Source organism: Apostichopus japonicus, chromosome 13, assembly GCF_037975245.1.
Source record: "Apostichopus japonicus isolate 1M-3 chromosome 13, ASM3797524v1, whole genome shotgun sequence".
Classification (NCBI taxonomy): Eukaryota; Metazoa; Echinodermata; class Holothuroidea; order Aspidochirotida; family Stichopodidae; genus Apostichopus; species Apostichopus japonicus.
The window spans coordinates 10,027,176-10,046,675 of NC_092573.1; the positions used below are offsets into that span (position 1 = coordinate 10,027,176).

At 36.2% G+C, this 19,500-nt stretch overlaps 1 protein-coding gene across 1 annotated transcript in view; it reads left to right on the top strand.

The window, feature by feature from the left end:
• Nucleotides 1-1,225: 1,225 nt before the first annotated feature.
• The window catches only part of LOC139978251 (ras-specific guanine nucleotide-releasing factor 2-like), a 154,024-nt gene continuing 135,749 nt past the window's right edge, over nucleotides 1,226-19,500 (top strand). The window contains exons 1-2 of the mRNA XM_071988257.1: nucleotides 1,226-1,700; nucleotides 10,471-11,082. Of these exons, the coding sequence (XP_071844358.1) occupies nucleotides 10,825-11,082 (258 nt within the window). The 5' untranslated portion in view covers nucleotides 1,226-1,700; nucleotides 10,471-10,824. The remainder of the gene's footprint in view (nucleotides 1,701-10,470; nucleotides 11,083-19,500) is intronic.

Genomic DNA, 19,500 nt, shown 5'->3' on the forward strand with positions numbered 1-19,500 from the left:
CATGAAAAAATGGCAATATTTTTAATTGTTTTCTAAGCCTGTAACAAAGTTCGGAAAGTTAAGATAAATGTAGTGAACAGAGATTATGGGACTCCATGTGAACTTCTTCTCAAGTAATGCAATCAGTTCGCTAAAAGGTCCACCAGGATAAATTTTCCTCATGATCTGATAGGTAGTTTTGAAAGAAATGAATAATAATCTTTCAAATAGTCACAATTAACCTGGAAAATAATCACTTCGTTATCGCACGTTTTACCTTAGGTTTCGCTACTTTCGCTTTTTTTGCCCATGTTTTCAAACGGCATCACTTTTTCTTCACCCAGTCACCACTTCTCACGGGCATGGGCGGCGATCATGGATCAGCCAACACAAAAATGTTTCGATTTCTTAAATTTTGGGCGCTTCTGGGAGACGAGGAATTGGTAAACTGAGGAATAAATGGCGATCACTATCTTCGAGAATATTTCCCAAAATAAAAATTTGCCGGAAATTTTTATCAATTTTAGGGGTGTTGCTTACTGCCATAAGGCACGGGAAGTGCCGTTTCCTGCAATCTGAGGGGTCTGCCAGACGAAAAATTTTCTTGTACGCTGCGCGCCATCCTATGGTGGCGCTCTGCTTAGATAGTCATCACCTGCTCACGGGCCCCCCCAAAATTTATTTTCGCACGAAGCCCCTGGCGTGAACCCATGGTCGCGCTCCGCTTACAAGCGTCCCCATCATTATCCAAGACCGATCTGCGCCCATGGCGACAACCACACCAGGCACAATGACAACTTAACCCCGTGTCCCTCTCGATCCCTGCTTCCCGACCCTTGTGATTCAAATTATCAGAATAGGGGTACACTTTTTGATCTCAGTAGATCTTTCATACAATAACATATTAGTCAATATATTGAAACTGCGTATTTTCTCCCAGACCTCTCACTCAAGAATAAGAAATTTTGGTCACAATCTCTGATAAGTTACAATTACCGATTACACCGGATCCCACCCCTCTCCTCATTTCTAATCCACTCCTTTGAATTGAAAGATCTCCGATAATCAGTAAATAACACTTTTCAGCATATCTTGCACGGACATTGACGACAGCTATCTACAATGTTTTTGCGGTATTTCAGCAAAACTTGAATAGCTCCACGTATACTGCCTGTAACAATGTACAGTTCATTAACGCTATTCAAATGCAAGGATGGACGTACAGAGCTGTGAATATATGTTTCCACACAATTGCATAGCAACACCATTCTCGGGAATCGTTCAGATCAGACAGCTGCGGAATTGGTCGATATTGCAATGGCAATGGTGGACTTGTTTCGAATAATGTGATTCAGATCCGCTGGTTTCTGAAAGAAGGAGATCATGTTATCATATAAACCAATCGGTGTGAACAAATAAATCACTGGAGTGAAGATTGAGTTCAGTTTAGCGTTGTACTATTTGAGGCCTTGCTTGAGTGTCGTCTGCTCCCCGGACAAACTTGGGAATAAACACACGTGAGCTCGGTAACATTCCGGTTAATCCAGAATAGTATCAACTTTCAATCTGCCTCAAACACTTGTAGCAAGTTATTTGTTTTGACTGATTACATCTGACGGTAGTATACTTTGTTTTGCTGCGTTTTAACGACGGATCGGTTGAAGTGGGATCTGAGACGGATAAAACCGGATACAAGGGCCTAGAGATAGGCTTATATTTTGGTACGATAAGCGACGTAAAAAATCAAAGAGCATAGCCGATAACTTAAAGATAAACTTAAGAGGTTGAATGGACTTAGCATGAGTTAGGCTTATCGATATTGAGCAACATTCTCAAACAACCTAACGCTAGGCCTGTTTGTAACCTGTAGCTATGGCGGATTTAATGGATTAGGGAAGAAAAAGAGTTGGGCTTGTCTGGCATAGGCCTAGCCTTAAGGCTGAAACTTTTTAAGTTAGATTTTAATCTTAGACTTAAGTTAGACTTGAGTTGGGAATGTTCTTAAAAAATGATGGATAATCTCATTTGTGAGAGATATTTACAGTGTTTGCTGAACTGCAATTGCTGAAAGTACTGTGACAATCATGGGGCAGTGACTTTGCTTAAATTGTGACTAAAACTCCTCAACGATTTCATATAGCCTAACTCCCTAGGCCTAGATTAGGAAGTACTGATAGCCTACAGGCCGTACCATCTCAAGGTCTAGCTAGTCTAGGCCTGATAGCAGAATTCATTATCTGATAACTTTTTTTGCTGATTAAGACTTACTAATTTGTAGGAACATATTAATTGCACAAAAGGTGTGATATAATGTAATCCCATAAAGACTGTACTATACCGGACCTTTCAATCAGTCTTTCAAAATTTTAGCAGATAAAAATGCGAGAGTTAGGGGAAAACAAGATAGTGATATGATGAGTAACTTCAGTAAACTTTTTTGGGTTTCACACGTCACGTCTACAATATTAAAAGCAATGTAAAGGTTATTGTTGTCCTAATTATATAAAGATGACAATTTGATGCACGGTAGAATTAACGTCATGGTTAATGATTGATTTCAAGTTGGTTTTTAACAATGGTTTGACATGTGATTGTTCTTGTTGCACATAACAAAATATTATACTAGTGACTCTTGCTAAATCCTTTCTCTCTTAGATAACACTGTTACAATTTTTTTGACTGTCACTAAAATAATGCAATGTCCAACAAACAGAATGAACTGTCTCTTTTTCTTTTAAGATAGTGTCTCAAGACTCTTAATCTAAACACTAATTGTCAACTAAACTATAGTTATTTGAAACTTTTACACAAACATCCAAGTCAAGTAAAAAAATACACTAACAAATAATCATTCCAAACAGTTTAGTTTTCAGTCAAGTAATTGTTTGCCTTAACAAGTCTACCAGAACGAGTCATAGTCTGTCTAGCAAAAAGTTGGTCGACAGTACTTTGTCATTGTCAGTTGGTCCATCAGTTAGTGCCTCAGTAGGTCGAATTAACTGTCTGTTGGGAACTTGGGAGTGTGTCAGTCCTGTCCTTCTGTCCTCTACTACTGACAAATTCTGGGTGGTTCAACAACTTTGTCTTCATCTTGGTGAGTATGATTGGCATGACCTTGATGAGTCTGCAATGGGCTCCTTCACTTTCCAGAGGTGTCTTCTGACTTGTGACTGCTAGGCAACAGTCCCTCTTTTCCAATCTTTGTCGTAACCAAGTGGTGTTATCGTCACAGTGTTGCCTCCTTGCATGGGTGTTAGTGGTTTGGCAGATTTGTCAGTAGTATTCATTCAGCCGACTCTTATTCTGTACCACACTGTCCATTGTGGTATGTGACTTCAGAAGTCGATGACTGGTTGGCACTAGGGTTTTTGTGTTTCTACTGAAAAGTCTATGGACAGGGTTTGGTTCATTCCCTGGGTTTGTGTTTTTTGAAAATCCAGCATGGTCAATTATGGATCAGTTCCAACTGCCTTAGCCTTCTTGAGAACAGATTTGGCCGTTTTGATTGCATTCTCCGCTCTAACGTTACTTCGGGGGTAACTTGCAGACATTGTTTTGTGATCGAACTCCCATTGTTTCGCTAATGGATGAAACTCATCACAGCTATACTGTGGTCTATTATCAGTGATCAGAACGTCTGGAATTCCATGTCTGGGAAAATGAGATTTAATTGTGCGGATCACTATTCTGGATGTGGTGTTTTTCAGGTAGTGGACTGAATTGGATGCATAGTCCACAGTGATCAGATGGTTATTTTCATTCACTTGGAACAAGTCTGATGCAACCTTGGACTAAGGTCGGTCAGGGAATTTGTGTTGAATCAGTTCATGGTTCCTTCTGTTGTTTGGATTCAAATGTTCTGACAAAGCCATTGATAGCAGCAGTCATCCCTTGCCAAAACAAGCACTCTCTGGCTCTAGGCTAACATCCATCTACTCCAATATGAGAGGAGTGGATGCACAGTCATCTCGCTCCTGAGTGGCATATGGCTAACTGCTCATTGCCCTCGAAAGAAGATGCCATCCTGTAGTGACATCTCGATTGAAAGTTGTAGTAGCATGCCACTTGGCCTTGAAGTGTTGATCTATCCTCCGGCCAACCTTGTTGGATGATATATTTGAGTCTTTAGGGTAGGAACTTGTGTGTTGTTTTATTTTAGCCAATCTATCTCTGGTTATTGGTAGGAATGACACCATATTAATGGTCTTGATGCCATTCTGGGCATTCGTGGGCCGGTAGGCACGGCTTAGGGAGTTGGACAGGAACATTTTTGTGCCTGGATATCATATTTCTGTAAACCTCAGGAGCATTCTTTGCTGCTGAGTGTAGGAGATTCTTTACTATCAACTCAATTGGCTTGTGGTCAGTTTGTTTGGACATTGACCACTATTCTGTAGGTACACTGATGGAATCTTTCAAGACGGAAATCACTGCAAGTACTTCCTTTCCATCATAACAGGTTTCAGAGTCAGTGAGAGTGGAGACTCTGCTTGCATCAGCACCTGGCTTGCATTCTTGAGTGATCACTGCCCGAATCCAGTGTGTGATATGTCCATCTGATTGGAAGGTTAACTCTTTTGACTGGTCGTAGTACTGAAGAACTGGCTTAAAAGTGATACAACTCTTGATCTTTTCTATGGCCTGGTCATGGATACATCTAATCAGCACCATTTGTTATCTTTTAACATTAGTTTCCTCAACAGTTCACAGATGTCACTCAACTTTGGTAAGAACTTGCTCAGGTACTTAACAAATCCCAAATATCTTTGGCACTCTTGACATCTGTTGGTTTTGGCATGTCAACCACAGCTCTCACCTTCTCTGGATCTGGCTTGAGACCCTCATTGGTAAGGAGATGACCAATGAATGATATTTAGTGGAGCCTCAATTTTGCCTTCTTCGGGTTCAATTTTAAGTTTCTCTCTCTCTCTGCATTGTTCCATCAACTGACGCAGTTTGATGTTGTGGTGTTTGGTGGCTTCTTCCAGAGTTTCACCTTACCATCTAAGACCAGTATGTCATGGGCTATTGATTTGGCAATCCCTCGATTACTTGATCTTGCCTTTGTTGGTACTCAATAGAAATACCAAAAAGGCATCCTCAACCATCAGTTTCTGCCAAAAGGGAGTGTTAAACATGGTAAGATGGGTACTTTCGTCATAGAGTTCCAATTGCCAGAACCCATTTTTTTTGCATGGAATACACACAAAATCTTCTCTCAGCCCAAATCTAGCAGAATTTCTTCAATTGGATAATGGCTGTTGCAGGTTGTCATTAAGATCTCTCAGAGCAATGCATATTCTCAGCTTGCCTAACTTGACGACGGTAACCAGGCTCGACACCCATGGCGGTTGGTGTCAACAATGGGATGATTATGCTATCATTGGTCGTTTTGTCCAGCTTGGCTTTCAGGCTTTTCTTTATTGCCACTGGAACTTTCCTTGGTGGTGGTCTACTGGTTTGGCATTTGCTTTCAGTGTCAGGTGGTATTTGCCCTCCAGTGTAACAGTCCACTCAAACACATCTGTATATTGAATATATTCAACTTCTTTTGGTGAAATTGGGCTCAATTTTTTGTGCTCATTACTTACAGCCATGATGTTTTCATGCTGCACTTTCATTAGCCCCATCTGTTGGGCAGCTTGACATCCCGGCAGGGGTACACATGCAATTTGTAAAATGACAAATTTGGCTTGATACTTCTTGTCGTTCTTCGGATTGATCATTTTAAGCTTACACTGTCCCAGTGGTATCAGAGTATTTTTGTTGTTCATTGTCACTGAATGATCACATTCGGTGACTTTCATCTTGTAATCTATCGTACTGGATGATAGAGCATTACATGTCACTCCTGTGTAAATTTGGAATGTGACAGGTTCATCTGTGTAAATTTGGAATGAGACAGGTTTATATGTGCCAATTTGGGACGTGACAGGTTTATCTGTGTCAATTTGAGATGTGACAAGTTTATGTGTGTGAAATGTGACAGGTTTATATGTGTCAAGGTTTATCTGTGTCAATTTTGAATGTGACAGGTTTATATGTGTCAATTTGAAAATTGACAGGTTTATCTGTGTCAATTTGGAATGTGACAGGTTTATCCGTGTCAATTTGGAATGTGACAGGTTTATCTGTGTCAATTTGGAATGTGACAGGTTTATCTGTGTCAATGTGAAATGTGACAGGTTTATCTGTGTCAATTTGGAATGTGACAGGTTTATCTGTGTCAATTTGGGATGTGACAGGTTTATGTGTGTGAAATGTGACAGGTTTATCTGTGTCAAGGTTTATCTGTCAATTTTGAATGTGACAGGTTTATATGTGTCAATTTGAAAATTGACAGGTTTATCTGTGTCAATTTGGAATGTGTCAGGTTTATGTGTGTCAATTTGGAATGTGACAGGTTTATCTGTGTCAATTTGGAATGTGACAGGTTTATCTGTGTCAATTTGGAATGTGACAGGTTTATCTGTGTCAATGTGAAATGTGACAGGTTTATGTGTCAATTTGGAATGTGACAGGTTTATCTGCATCAATTTGGAATGTGACAGGTTTATCTGTGTCAATTTGGGATGTGACAGGTTTATGTGTGTGAAATGTGACAGGTTTATATGTGTCGAGGTTTATCTGTGTCAATTTGGAATGTGACAGGTTTATCCGTGTCAATTTAGTATGTGACAGGTTTATCCGTGTCAATTTGGAATGTGACAGGTTTATCCGTGTCAATTTGGAATGTGACAGGTTTATCTGTATCAATTTGGGATGTGACAGGTATATCTGTGTCAATGTGAAATGTGACAGGTGTATGTGTCAATTTGGAATATGACAGGTTTATCTGTGTCAATTTGGAATGTGACAGGTTTATTAGGTACCAACATCGTTGCAAACAACCTGTGTTTTACTGTATTTCTCATTGTCCATTAGTGCATTGACCTGTTCCTCACCACTGGCATGCAGGAGGGATAACGATTTGATATCTCCAAAGTGACTGTCATCACTGGAGTTGGAATTTTTGATTGACATTATTGAGCACTTTCTTCTTTATTTGCCCTTTTTGTTGGCACTGTGATTGTTAAGTTTTCTTATGACATTTTTGGCACTCCTCACCAAAGGCCTGGCAATTATCCCGGCCTAGCTTATGCTTATACTTGCAAAATGTGCTGTGGGTAATTTTTCTTAGAATTATGTTGTCTACCCATGGATGTTTCTCTCACTCCACTACTCTCCCTTATTGCATGCACAGTGTTTGTTGCCTGGTTTGCCTGCGTTGTTTCTTTTGAAAGCTCCACTGCCTTGCATATTGATAAACATTTGTCCAAATCTAGGGTTGGTTCACGCAAAAATCTTTCTCGCAAATTTGCATGTTTGATACCGCAAATTATTCTGTCATGCAACAATGACTCTTGTAATGATCCAAAGTTACATGTCATGCTAAACAGTTTCTCTTAAGTACTGGTCAAAGTGTTCACCTACCTCTTGGTTTGTGTTGTGGGCAGTTTAAAATGCTCCATCATGTTGTTCCACACAACCAATTCATGCTAACATCAATCTGGAAACGAGCGTTCAGTTTGGGTGTGTTCAATGGATCTCACAAAGGTCACAAATTTCACGAATCTCATAAAATTTGATTTGACGTAGTTTGTAGGTGTATCTTCTGACAATGTCAAGATCAAAATATGATTTGGTATATTAACATGATGGTTTACAATTTATTTCAAGTCGGTTTTAATGATGGTCTGACAAGTGAGCAATCTCAGTGCACGCAACAAAATACTATACAATTAACTCTCTGCTATCCTAACATGCACATAAAGGCATATATATATGTGCGGCCCATACCTCAGCACAACTTTAAAAAAAAATAGAAATCAAATTTTGCTGTGACTAATAGAAATATTTGGTGGTCTGTAGATACCCCGACTATAACATTTTGCAAACTGTCATTAATACCTTCAATAAATAAACTTTCAGCACTACTTGAAAAACAGTTACTTAAATCAGGTCTTGGAAGAACTCTGAGGTCACATTTAACATATATGGCTACACCACCACCTAGCTTTGAATTTCTATCATAATGTATGAATCTACACCAATCAGTGTCAAGGAGGTTTGTAATCGTATTACTACTCATCCAGGTCTCAGTTACTGCAATAAAATTAGACTAACGGTTTTCAAGTGTGATTAAAATATTAATTAAAGCATCATAACTCTTAGTTAGGCTTCTTACATTTACGTGTAGTACTGAATATGAAATCAGTAAAATGTTGGTTAAAATTGTCTCTGGTATAGTAATTGAGCAAGCCTGGATTGATAGCATCTCATCATGAGTTTCGGGAGTCCTATGGTCGAACATAAAATACTATAGTACAAGACTTGACAAATTTTATAACGAATGGACAAGTTCAGCTAACGCATTGAATTGATGTAAAAGCCCCTATGATATAGGAATAAAAAATAAAAAAAAATAAAAAAACAAGAAAAAAGTAAACGATGAAGAGGATCATCATTTCCATAGTAGAAAAAGTGGCAGGTAGTCGAGATATGCAGTGAAGTGAGAATGCAAGGTGCTTGCATTGAATGCCCTACTTTTGCACTGTAAATATTATTATGTGTATACAAGTTATGCTTGCAGATCAAGAAAATTGAAACTACACAAAGGATGCATATGAAGGGAAAAAGAAACCTGGATTAAAGAACAATACTACACAAAGGATAGGAAAGCCAAGTCTGAGATAATTGACGATAATGGTCTCCCTTAATTAAAGCAATACGAACGGTTATTGCATCATAAAGTACATGGTAGCCGTGGAATTTTGTAAATTTTATAGAATTTGAAAGTCACTGATATTCCTTATTTTGATGATTTTCTCCTCTTTGTCATTTCTTCATATGGCAAATACTTTCCCAATTCTTGGTCCAAGCAGTTTTAATGGCAGGGTGATCGTTTGTTGATTTGAACAGCAGTTGGTTTTCCTGTGTTAGATCTTCTTTGATTACTGTGCCTGTGCCCTCCCAGTTTTCTTCAGTTTTTTTCGTCGTTTCTGGTCTCATACTTTGTGAATTTAACAATTATTCCACGGGGTCGTCCTTGATGAGAATGGTTTCCGACTCTATGGGAACGATCATCATCCCCCACTTCAGTTTTTACATTCGGTTTTCTCTGCCAGGTTAGCAATCTTTTTAGAGGCATTCTTGTTTGGTGCTTCGTTTATTCCAAATATTCTCAAACAGTTTCATCTGGAATATTGTTCGAAGCCGTTCAACTTTCCATTATATAAGTTTTTCGTTTTCTTTTCTCAGTTCTTCGGCGGTCTTGGTCAGTGCTTCCATATCCTTCATTTTTTCGTCAACATATATTTCTAATTCTTGCTTCATGACGCTCTTGCTCTCTTGTCACCTATTCTACTTTCTTTTCAATCACCTTCTCTATCAAGAGTTTTAAGTCATCATTATTCACAAGTCCATATAGAATACCACTTACGATTTCACCTGTGTGTGTTTCTTGAGTTTTTTGAGGTAGTATTCTTTTGACGTCAGTGCTCCAGATTGTGATCTTGTCGTCATCTTTGATTGCTAGCCTACCACTCTAAGTGTGTAAGCGATATGACTCACTAATAAAAACTTGATAGGAAAATAGCTTAGGCTATAGGTTGCAGAGTAGGCTGAGTTCTGGTATCGGAAGTTAACATAACTGCTCCAGATGTCCAAGAGATGAAATTTTGATGAAGCACGGAAATTGAATATATCGTCTAAGACTTAGTACAGCATGCCTTGCATTCCATCTTATGAATTTCACATATCAGTGTATCACACAAAACTGTAGGAAAATTAACCCAGGCGCTATCAGTAAATATAAGCTTTTTCTTAATTTACAATTCAATCACAGGTGATGACTTAAACTAAATAGATGTACAGAATTGATCAAATTGTTGCCAGATGTTAACATATCACACGAACAGTGAATTAATTTTTTTGTTGAAAATTGTCAATATTAAATTTCCAGGAAGATCTAAACATAAGTTGATGGCACCATAACTATTCCATAGAAAAGAGTAGTACCAGTTAAAATATTAATATGACATCACAAATTATTTTGGAATCTAATTTCCAAATGCTGCTAAGTAGAACTTGTGAACCTTAGTTAACCTGGCCAGGGAGTTGAAACCGACACCCTGGTCTGGCTATCTATTCCCAGCCTCATACTTTACTTGAAACAGGAATATGTACCCTCCATATTGTACATGACACCAGAATAAACATTTATATCTCAGAAAGTTTGTGGAAGTGCAATATATGTTTTATTTTCTGAAATTGATATATTATCGTGATAGTTTTAATTTCATGCCTGGTGATATGTTTGACAGGTTTTGTTGATATTTCATTTCGGGTATGTATAATTTATCAATATTAAGGAAGCAATTTTTATTATAAAATTAGAATTGAAATGCTTTTTCTTAGATATAATTGTACCTTTTATTTTTCTCTTTACAGAGGAACGGAGGTACAGAGGTACCTGAAGATTTTGTCTTTTGGAAAGAAGCACCTTTAAAAGTTAAACTGGATATCAAAGGACCATTCAGTCGGAAAGTAAGATGTGAAAAAAGGATGGCCTTCTATGTTGGAAGAAGAAAGAGAGTCTTCATAGCATATTTAAAAATGTTAGATTTGATGATACTATTTCAAATAAGGTTTCATTTTGCTGGTACATGAGCAGATGAAAACAACTTTTTTGTTACCTGAGATACAATATAAATACACTAGCTACTAATTATAAAACAAAGTTCTTGAGACTTCACATCATATTTTTGCTTTGACAATGATGCACCAGTCAGACACACTCAGATAATGCAGAAAGGTGTACGAGTAGATGAAGGACAGCTCCTTCTGTTGGGAACCCGGGCAAGAACAGACCATTCCATAGCCGGTAATTTGTACAAAAAGAGCTCGGATAATGTGAAGTGGAAACAACGATGGTTTACTCTCTATCAGAACCTGCTATTTTTCTATGAAAATGACAGTACTCTTAAACCGTTAGGTGTGATTCTTCTCGAAGGTTGTTACTCAGAAAGACAGGCACCACCTAAACTGAAGGAAGATAAGCAGGTAAGTAATCGACAAAAAAGTAGAGTCATTTTTTTAAAAACAAAAACTAGAGTATGGAATAGCAACGATCATACTTGCACAGCGCATTGCAGACTTTAAATTCTCTATTCTGTACTCGTACTCACAGTGTTCGTGTACTTGTAGCATCAGGGATTCGTAAATTGTTGCTGGCAGCATTGTACTTGTACGCATGCATACCAGCAGCAATGTACTGGTACTTGCACTTACGTTTTTTTTTATTCACAGTAGAAAAAAGTCTGAATTTTGTTGTTTCACCTTTTACTGCATGTCCTAAATATTCACACTCTGCTGCAGTAATTAATTTCTTACAGAAAACCTGTGATTTATTTTCCAATTAAGTTATCTGACCATTGGTTCATTGGCCATTTTGGCATGTTTCATTAAACATGTCTCAGCAGTTACAGTCAAATTTGAGCAAAGTCACTGTCACAAAAATCAGATGTAGTGTGAGCAAGCTGACAACAAGATTCTTAAGAAGTATTTTGTCTACATGCTTGCTTCTTATATTATTGTTCATGTCACAGACTCATAAAGCAACCTGATATGATGAGGTTCATTCAAGCATCTAGATATACCACTTCGAATGACAAGGCTCAATAAATTTGGACATGCCTATGTAGAGGTAGTTTCCTTATGCCTTCAAGGTTCTTGATTATGTTATTGATGACAACGTTAACTACAACTCTATTAGTTTGCGAAGCCACGATTCCTGACGATGGAAATTCTTACCAGAATATGCTTGCCTACTTCATGAATGGTAAAGTAGGAAGTAAGAGGCTAAGGGCTCATGAGTGTTGAGTCGGAAGAGGGTAAATTGGGGTGCAGTGCTATGATGTCACCGATTAATAGGCAAGGTGGATAGGAAAGTGTAAGAGCCCAGACTGGTAATCACTGTCCCTTGTTATTATCCAAACGAAACCCTGCTGGGGTATTCTTAGATGAGTAATGTCGTTTGCATTGTACTCAATAAAGTTTTGTGTTTTTTTCCGGTAGCCATTTATCAAAATGTACCATTATCACACAAAAGGGGTCTCGGCTCCACAATAACATACACCAAAACTGTGACAACATCGAATTTGTACTATTCCTCTTGTATCTGTCTCCTAAATATGCACTGTGTCTACCAAGCCTATAACCATGGTAACGTTCTCTTCAGCTCACTTAAGTACTCCCTACCTTCCGCATCTACCCATTGTAAATGCAAGTATCTCATTAAACATATTTTCATCAAGAAGCATGTTGTTGTGTCAATTTTGATAAAATTTAATCAATTTCACACTGATCTAGTTCATTAGCTTGATAAAAGTTGATTCATCATTTGAGGTTAATTTCAAAATAATGAAGACAAAAAATCATACTTTGTTCTGTGATTCAGTATATTTTTAATATTATACCAAAAAAGTGTCTTGGTGACAAATTTTTAGTAGGAGACCTCAGTATTCATTAATAATTACCAGCTAATTAACATTCATATGGTGGAATAATTAACAGGGCTTGACAAATTGCTATGTTATCTCAATCAGTCTTCTTTAGATACTTTTACAAACTTGCAAGAAATTTACAACCCAATGAGGAAGAAAAGAATTGCAGTAATATAACTCAGCTACTGTACAGTATGAAATCAGAGCAAAGATATCAAGTTGGACCTGTGGGTTTTTTCAAATTTATAGATACCGTCTCTTACAGGCCTGTCCTTAAAACTTTGCTCAGAAAGTACATGATAGTATGAATGATCTCTGACTTACTGTGTGTTCCATTTGATCCTCTTACATACAATCTTGCACTAATTCAAGTTTCAGGTTTTGCCCCCTCCCCCCCCCCAAAAAAAAAGAAATATGATGTTGTACAAGAAACTTTATTCTGAAACTTTCCTTTCCATACAAAATTCATATCTGTTATATTTGTTTTCTTTTAGTTCAGCCACTCATATGAAAGTACCGAGCTCTACTGCAAAGTAAACATTGTTGAATGAAAATTGTGATATTTTATTTTAGCACTGTTGAATAGTTTGCAAAAGATTTACATGTGAAAGATTTTTATCATCGGCTGTTGCCTTGCCACCAATTTAATGTGTCTGCCATCAGCGACTGTTGTCGTAAAATCTATGATTGAAAATTATCATGTGAAGTAATTAAATGTTGCAATGTTTCAGCATGAAAATGTATGCTTGTGGTAAATTTGTTAAAAAAATTGTCCGAACCAGATAAATTTGTTAGATAACTGATCACATTGTGGTTTATTAATATCAGACTATGGTGAATGATAAGGATACGTAGCAAGCCTTGCAACGCTTACCTTCAAGAGCATAATATTCCACAATGTTATGTAGTTAGAAACCCCATCTCAACATCTTCTCTCTAACTTGGGATATGGTTAATTATTGACTGGCTAAATTCTCGATTCTTCTCGGGAATTAATCACAGCGGGTGGTCTGTGATGTCATCACAGTAGATTTCCTTTGAAATCTTCACTTGCCTCTTATAATGTAATTGTTGATTTTCCCTTGCAAATATGATACATTTGGAATGCTTGCTTAGCTATCAGTGTTCTCTGTAGTTAGAAATTCATCAAAATGCAACTTTTTGTAGCAACATGTTTTTCCTCTGTTAATAACTTGCGAGTTACATTTTTATAAATAACCCCCCAAAAAAACAAAAAAAACATCCGTATCTGAATTACCGTTATGACATCATTCTGCTGTTACCCAGATGTGCTAACAAAATCATCATCTAAATTGAAAAACTCTTCATCTGATCGGAAAATCCCTTGAAATCTCTTGACTCCAGGTTTCTTCATATTCTAAAACTAATTACTGGTATCATAGTACACATAAGTGTGATGGATAAATACAGCAGTTTGTTTCAATTTTTTTCAAATATGTTTGAACATTTTGAAAGCTAACAATAGATCGACAGATAATTTTGTGTAACAGCAGCTGTCCGCCAAATCCGGTTCAAACCCTGATTTCTTTCCACCCGATGGAAAGAGAGTGTCAGTCAGTTTGCTTTCACACTTGTTAAGTGGTTTTTATCTGTACGTATATCCAAGTGTGTGTATATAGTACGCTATTCCATCGGTGTAGATGAATTGCTTTTGAGTGAATGTAGATAAAAATCAATATCAGTGACCTTCACTGATTGAAACATTATTTCAAAAAGAGAAGAATTCAACAGGAAGTGACTGAATATCACATTGGATGCTGTGTAAAATACTCTGCAGGTGATCATTTAGTATGTTTTTGCTGTGTACGTCTTGCACATTGTTAGGATTACAATTTTATTTAATATTGTGAAATAGATAAAATTTACGGAAAGATAGCGTTATCACTATACATGTAAAAATTTCTCCTGCCTGTTGTTTACAGTTCAATCAAAAGGGGAAGGTCGTTTAATTTTTTTGTTCACAATGAAATGCTTTAATTACTTGTACTTTAATGGTACCACTAGTACACACTCAATGAAATGTGAATTATTACTGTCGATTGTACATACATGCAGTAGTGTTCGACCGATTATATGATAATCGGTGATTAGTTCATGAGACAATCAGGCCGATCCGGATTACCGTTTATTTCATAGTTTTCGTGGAACTGGCCTAATGCATGAACACTAATATGCAGGGTAGCTGGAGGAGGATATTGTATGTTATTGATAATGTGCTAATGAAATGGAATTTCATAGTAATTGCTCTTTCTGCTTCAGCTTCAGGGTATTTGCCGTTGGATACCCCCAATCAGGTTCAGTCCCCACCAGGGCACTCCTCACTTGGCGGTCTCCTCCACTCTCAACCAATAAAAGTGTACCCCAGCTGTCCCCTCCCCAAATTAATCATATCGTACCCTTATATACACCTAGAGCTACATGATAGAGTCAGAGGATAATATATGATATCACTATATAAAGTAGAATAGTATGCAATTTTGCCAAATTATGCAATATGCAAAATATTCACTTTTGGTAATTCTTTCATGCATATATATACTGTATGCATGCTCACAAGATCGATAGTGGTTTCATTATCATTATCTTAAATGAAAACTATTTAATTTACCAGCCTCACACTAAATTATGCCCTGATAGTAAATTACCTTCTAGATCATATGTCCAGACTAGATCTCGCTGAGCTACAGTACATAGTGTTGTGCAAATTCAACATTGGCAGCAGCATTTGATATTAGTTCATTTCACCATACCAGCAAATTTTTTTCAGTTTTTTTTGCTTTCAGTGGTATATAGACATGGTGTTTGAATTGATAAATATTCAACATCGCACAGAGGTATGTGTGTGTTTCACTGTCATACATAGTATATATTACTGTCATGCACAGTAATAAAACCCATCTTTATTTGGATGAAATAATCATAAATATGTCATAGTCACAGCATTTGCAATGAGAATTATTGAGGTCAATTAACTAAAGTATGCCTGTATTGAAGCTGTTGACACACTCACACTGTTTTATATATATATATATATATATATATATATATATATATATATATATAAATATATATATATATACATATATGTGTGTGTGAACTACTTCCCAATTAAATTATTAAATTACAACTTTAGATGTTCATTATTAAAATTTCATATAAATAGGCCATTAAAAAATATATTCCATCATCACAATTGCTATTTATAACACTTGTAGTTTCTGGACAATGAAGCAATGGCATCTAATCAACTAAAGTGGTTGAACTAATTAGTCCAGTACCACAGACCATAAAATCAGAATCTCAGAGGCATCACAGTTTTCAATCTTGGTAAACAGATCTGTTTTTGGCCCAAGCAACACTGTTGTTATTACTTTATGTTCAGTGGCTATTACAACTGGTTTTACATGACAAATGGTGTTTGAATTATAGATCTGTGTGTGCTTTGTTGGTTAAGATAAAATGTATTTTAAGATTAAGCTGTTATTGCTTGCAAACACCTACCATTACAGTGGGTACCCGGGTGTGTACTGAGGAACCCAAAAGTCATCCGTAATTGCAAACATACTATTCCTATTGTAGAAATGGACTTTCATCATCATTTAATTATTTCTTTGAAGAAATTTACTGATCTCATGCATTGTCTATTGTACAGTGGCCGCAATTTGTGTGGTATTTTTTTAGAATTTTTCAATTTGTTGGTTAAAAAAATACTTTAGTACTGTACTTATGTCCCAAAGGCTATGATACAGATTTGCATACTTGTGTACAACAATGTGTCTGTTGTATAGAAAATTAATTAAATGCAACTCAATACATTAATCCTTGATTCTTCCTAATAAACCATACATATGGAAAAACTGAATGATTTCAAACCTATAATTAATTGCTCCTCTTGATCATGATAACTCTAGCTAGTGTATTTTCTTAATTCCAACAAAAAGCCTTCACGCATGGTTCCAGGTTTACAAAAGGAAATAAATCCAGCACATAATTGGCTAAATATATACCTTCCATCATTCCGGATCTCTGTCCCTAGTAAAGATGTAGAATATCTCTGCCTTGCATTGACTAAGGAACTCTTCAAACATATATTTTAATACTCCCCTGGACAAGTTTCTACATGAGAAAAAGATTGTGTAAGTATTGCTTAATAGGACAATATTTCAGATTGTCACATACATTGACAGTATGCCTTTAATGAATTATCTAGCTCCAATATAGAGTAGATAATTGTAGTGTAAATATCTTCTCTAGAATGCACTATTCTGTTGATTTCAGGGGTCAAGCCATGATTTTGAAATGGATTGGTATGCCCTTAATGTTTTTGAAGTTGACTCCCATACACAAAGTTCTAGGCCGGGTTATCCATAAAAACAATATAAAAAAATTACATATCAAATGGTTTATTTTTATGTTCATGCAAGGTTGTGCTACAAGTACTGTTCCTGAATCCATGCCTGGAGTTACTTGAAACAACATGATCTATGACCAATGATCTTATGTTACAAACTATGGAACAAGTAAGTTCCATCAATTGCAAACCCGAAATTTAGCTATTTATTGTAAATAATAGTGCAAATTGACTTCCTCATATCTAAGAGACATCTTGAGGTGAAGTGTCACTGACACTGAAGTGAGATGCTTAAAATAGAAAATTGTAATGAACGTTGGCAATAGTCCAAGATATTAAAGAACCCGATCACTTGCTGGTAATGAACAAAAATTATTTTGCAAATTGCAGCTCTACATTTAATAATCGCTCAAACGAGAACAAAGTACAGCAAACTCTTAATTATCCGGACACCAGAATTTAGGTGTTTTTTTTTCAGATCTGTGAAAAAATAAAAGTGCAGTAGCTATTTTTGGTAAAGCACATAGCATAATATGTTTAATAAAAGGAAATATAGCACTAACAGAAACATGCCTAGCGTCATAACTTTGGGATTGCATGGAAGACTGAACACAGGTCTTCTTCATTGACAAATTATGTTGCATATAAATGGTATTTAATGTATTGGATAGTAGAGAAAATTAGTGCAGATCACAGGGAAAACTTTTGTGTTCAAATTTTGTATAGCAACTTTGAGGCCTCTGAATTTTTGTCTCTTTTGTCTAAAATATTATGGTTTCTGTGGACTAAAGTTGCTATATATCTTTTACACAAGTTGTATTTAGAAGTTTAGAAAAAAAAAAAAAATTAGAAAAATATATATTACGTAAAAATAAATTACATTTGTGGGAAGCAAATAGATGGAATTGCAGTAAATTTTGGAAATTTAAAAAATTGAAAACTTTTGGATAAAATGGTTTTTGAATAATTTCCTACCCACAAATTCTTTTGCTCTTTTCCATTGTTTATAATTTTCCAGTTTTCTGTTGTTTTTGTTGTTTATTTAATTTATTAAATTTGTCTGCTCATTGTTTCCAACTGGTACTCTTATTTACCTAAGTTGTGATCACCTCATTTGATTATTATCATTTAATTATTAAGTCATCCAAATGTTTTATGGTCAGAAAATTATTTATCTGGTTATCACATTTATGAAAAAAAAACATGCAAAAAGGAACAAATAAAGAAATAAACAGTTTAACAAAAATACATCTAAACTAAACATTTTCTTATGATTCAAATGTGCCATATAAGTATGAGGTCCCTGTATTTTGGTGTAGTTAATTAAAATATATCAGTCATATTAAAGACAGGATTTTGTGGAGGAGTAGGGCAGAACTTTGAGACCACCTCCATACTTTTGGTAAGCTATACACAATGTGGTAGAATAATAAGGGAAGGGACCCCATCCCTACCCTACCATTAAAAGAAATCCTCATTCTATATTGAATTTCGGAACTAAATTGCATTGCACAATTTGCAAAATAAAGCTAATTGTTAATTTCATTTGTGTGTTTATTTTTGTTTTTGTTAAGAGTACATATTACAGCACACATGATAAGGAAATGTGTGAAAGTAATTGTTGTAACAGTTGTTTCCTGGAAGATATATCAGTCAGAGGTTCATTGATAGCAACTCGTTGGCAAAAATGTTTGGGTGGGAGAATGAGAAGCAAGGGCATTGACCGGAGGGGTCGGTCGTAGAGGGCTCACAGTGTTAAATGGTTACCAGTTCGTTTCCTAGGCACGGTAGAACGAGAGTGCTAAGGTTGTGGGGAGACAGGTAAGCTTGTCACTCATAAATATCCAAACCAGTAAGTTTTGGAATTTAGTTTTCAGCTGTAGGCCTTATCTTATTGAGGTGCCTAAAATCACTGTGAGAAGTATGATTGTAAAGGTAATAAAAAATTGGTTAACTCTCCCGATGCTTGAATTGCATTTACATGTGTTATTCACATACCCTCAAAAGGCCTGTAGCTAATTTCATGGAAAATATTGTTTTAACTATTTAGCACCGTTCTGAAGTGACCTTAGTATGTCAAATCTCACACCAAATGTAAATAGCACACAAAACTATCTCAAGGAGTGCAATTTTTAGCACACCTACAGCACCCTAAGTGGGTTTCTTGCGGAGTGCCATTTTTAGCACTTACCTGAAATTTATTGAAGATGAGGTATGTAATTTGCTAGTGCGGTTCCAAAATAAGTGGATGTACACAAAACAATAGAAAGTTCTGCTTGCATGCATCCAAATTGTATTTGTCAAACTAGAAAATTCAAATCAAATTAAGATTCCAAATTTTGCCAATAACCTGAGAATGGATACCTTGAAAAGTGTAAGGCTTTACTGGATTCTTGCCAATAACTATCAAAGTTGAATGGATATTGTATTTTATATGGTTAACAAGTAGAAATTATGTTTGACCATGCAAAGTTGACATAAATTATCAATTCAAGAAACTTTAAAAAGCTCTAGGCAATCTTCTTGGTTTTTGATATTTGCTTCTTGCAAAAATAAAATAACAAGTGATCAATCTGTTAAAGACACCTTTCTAGATTTATACAA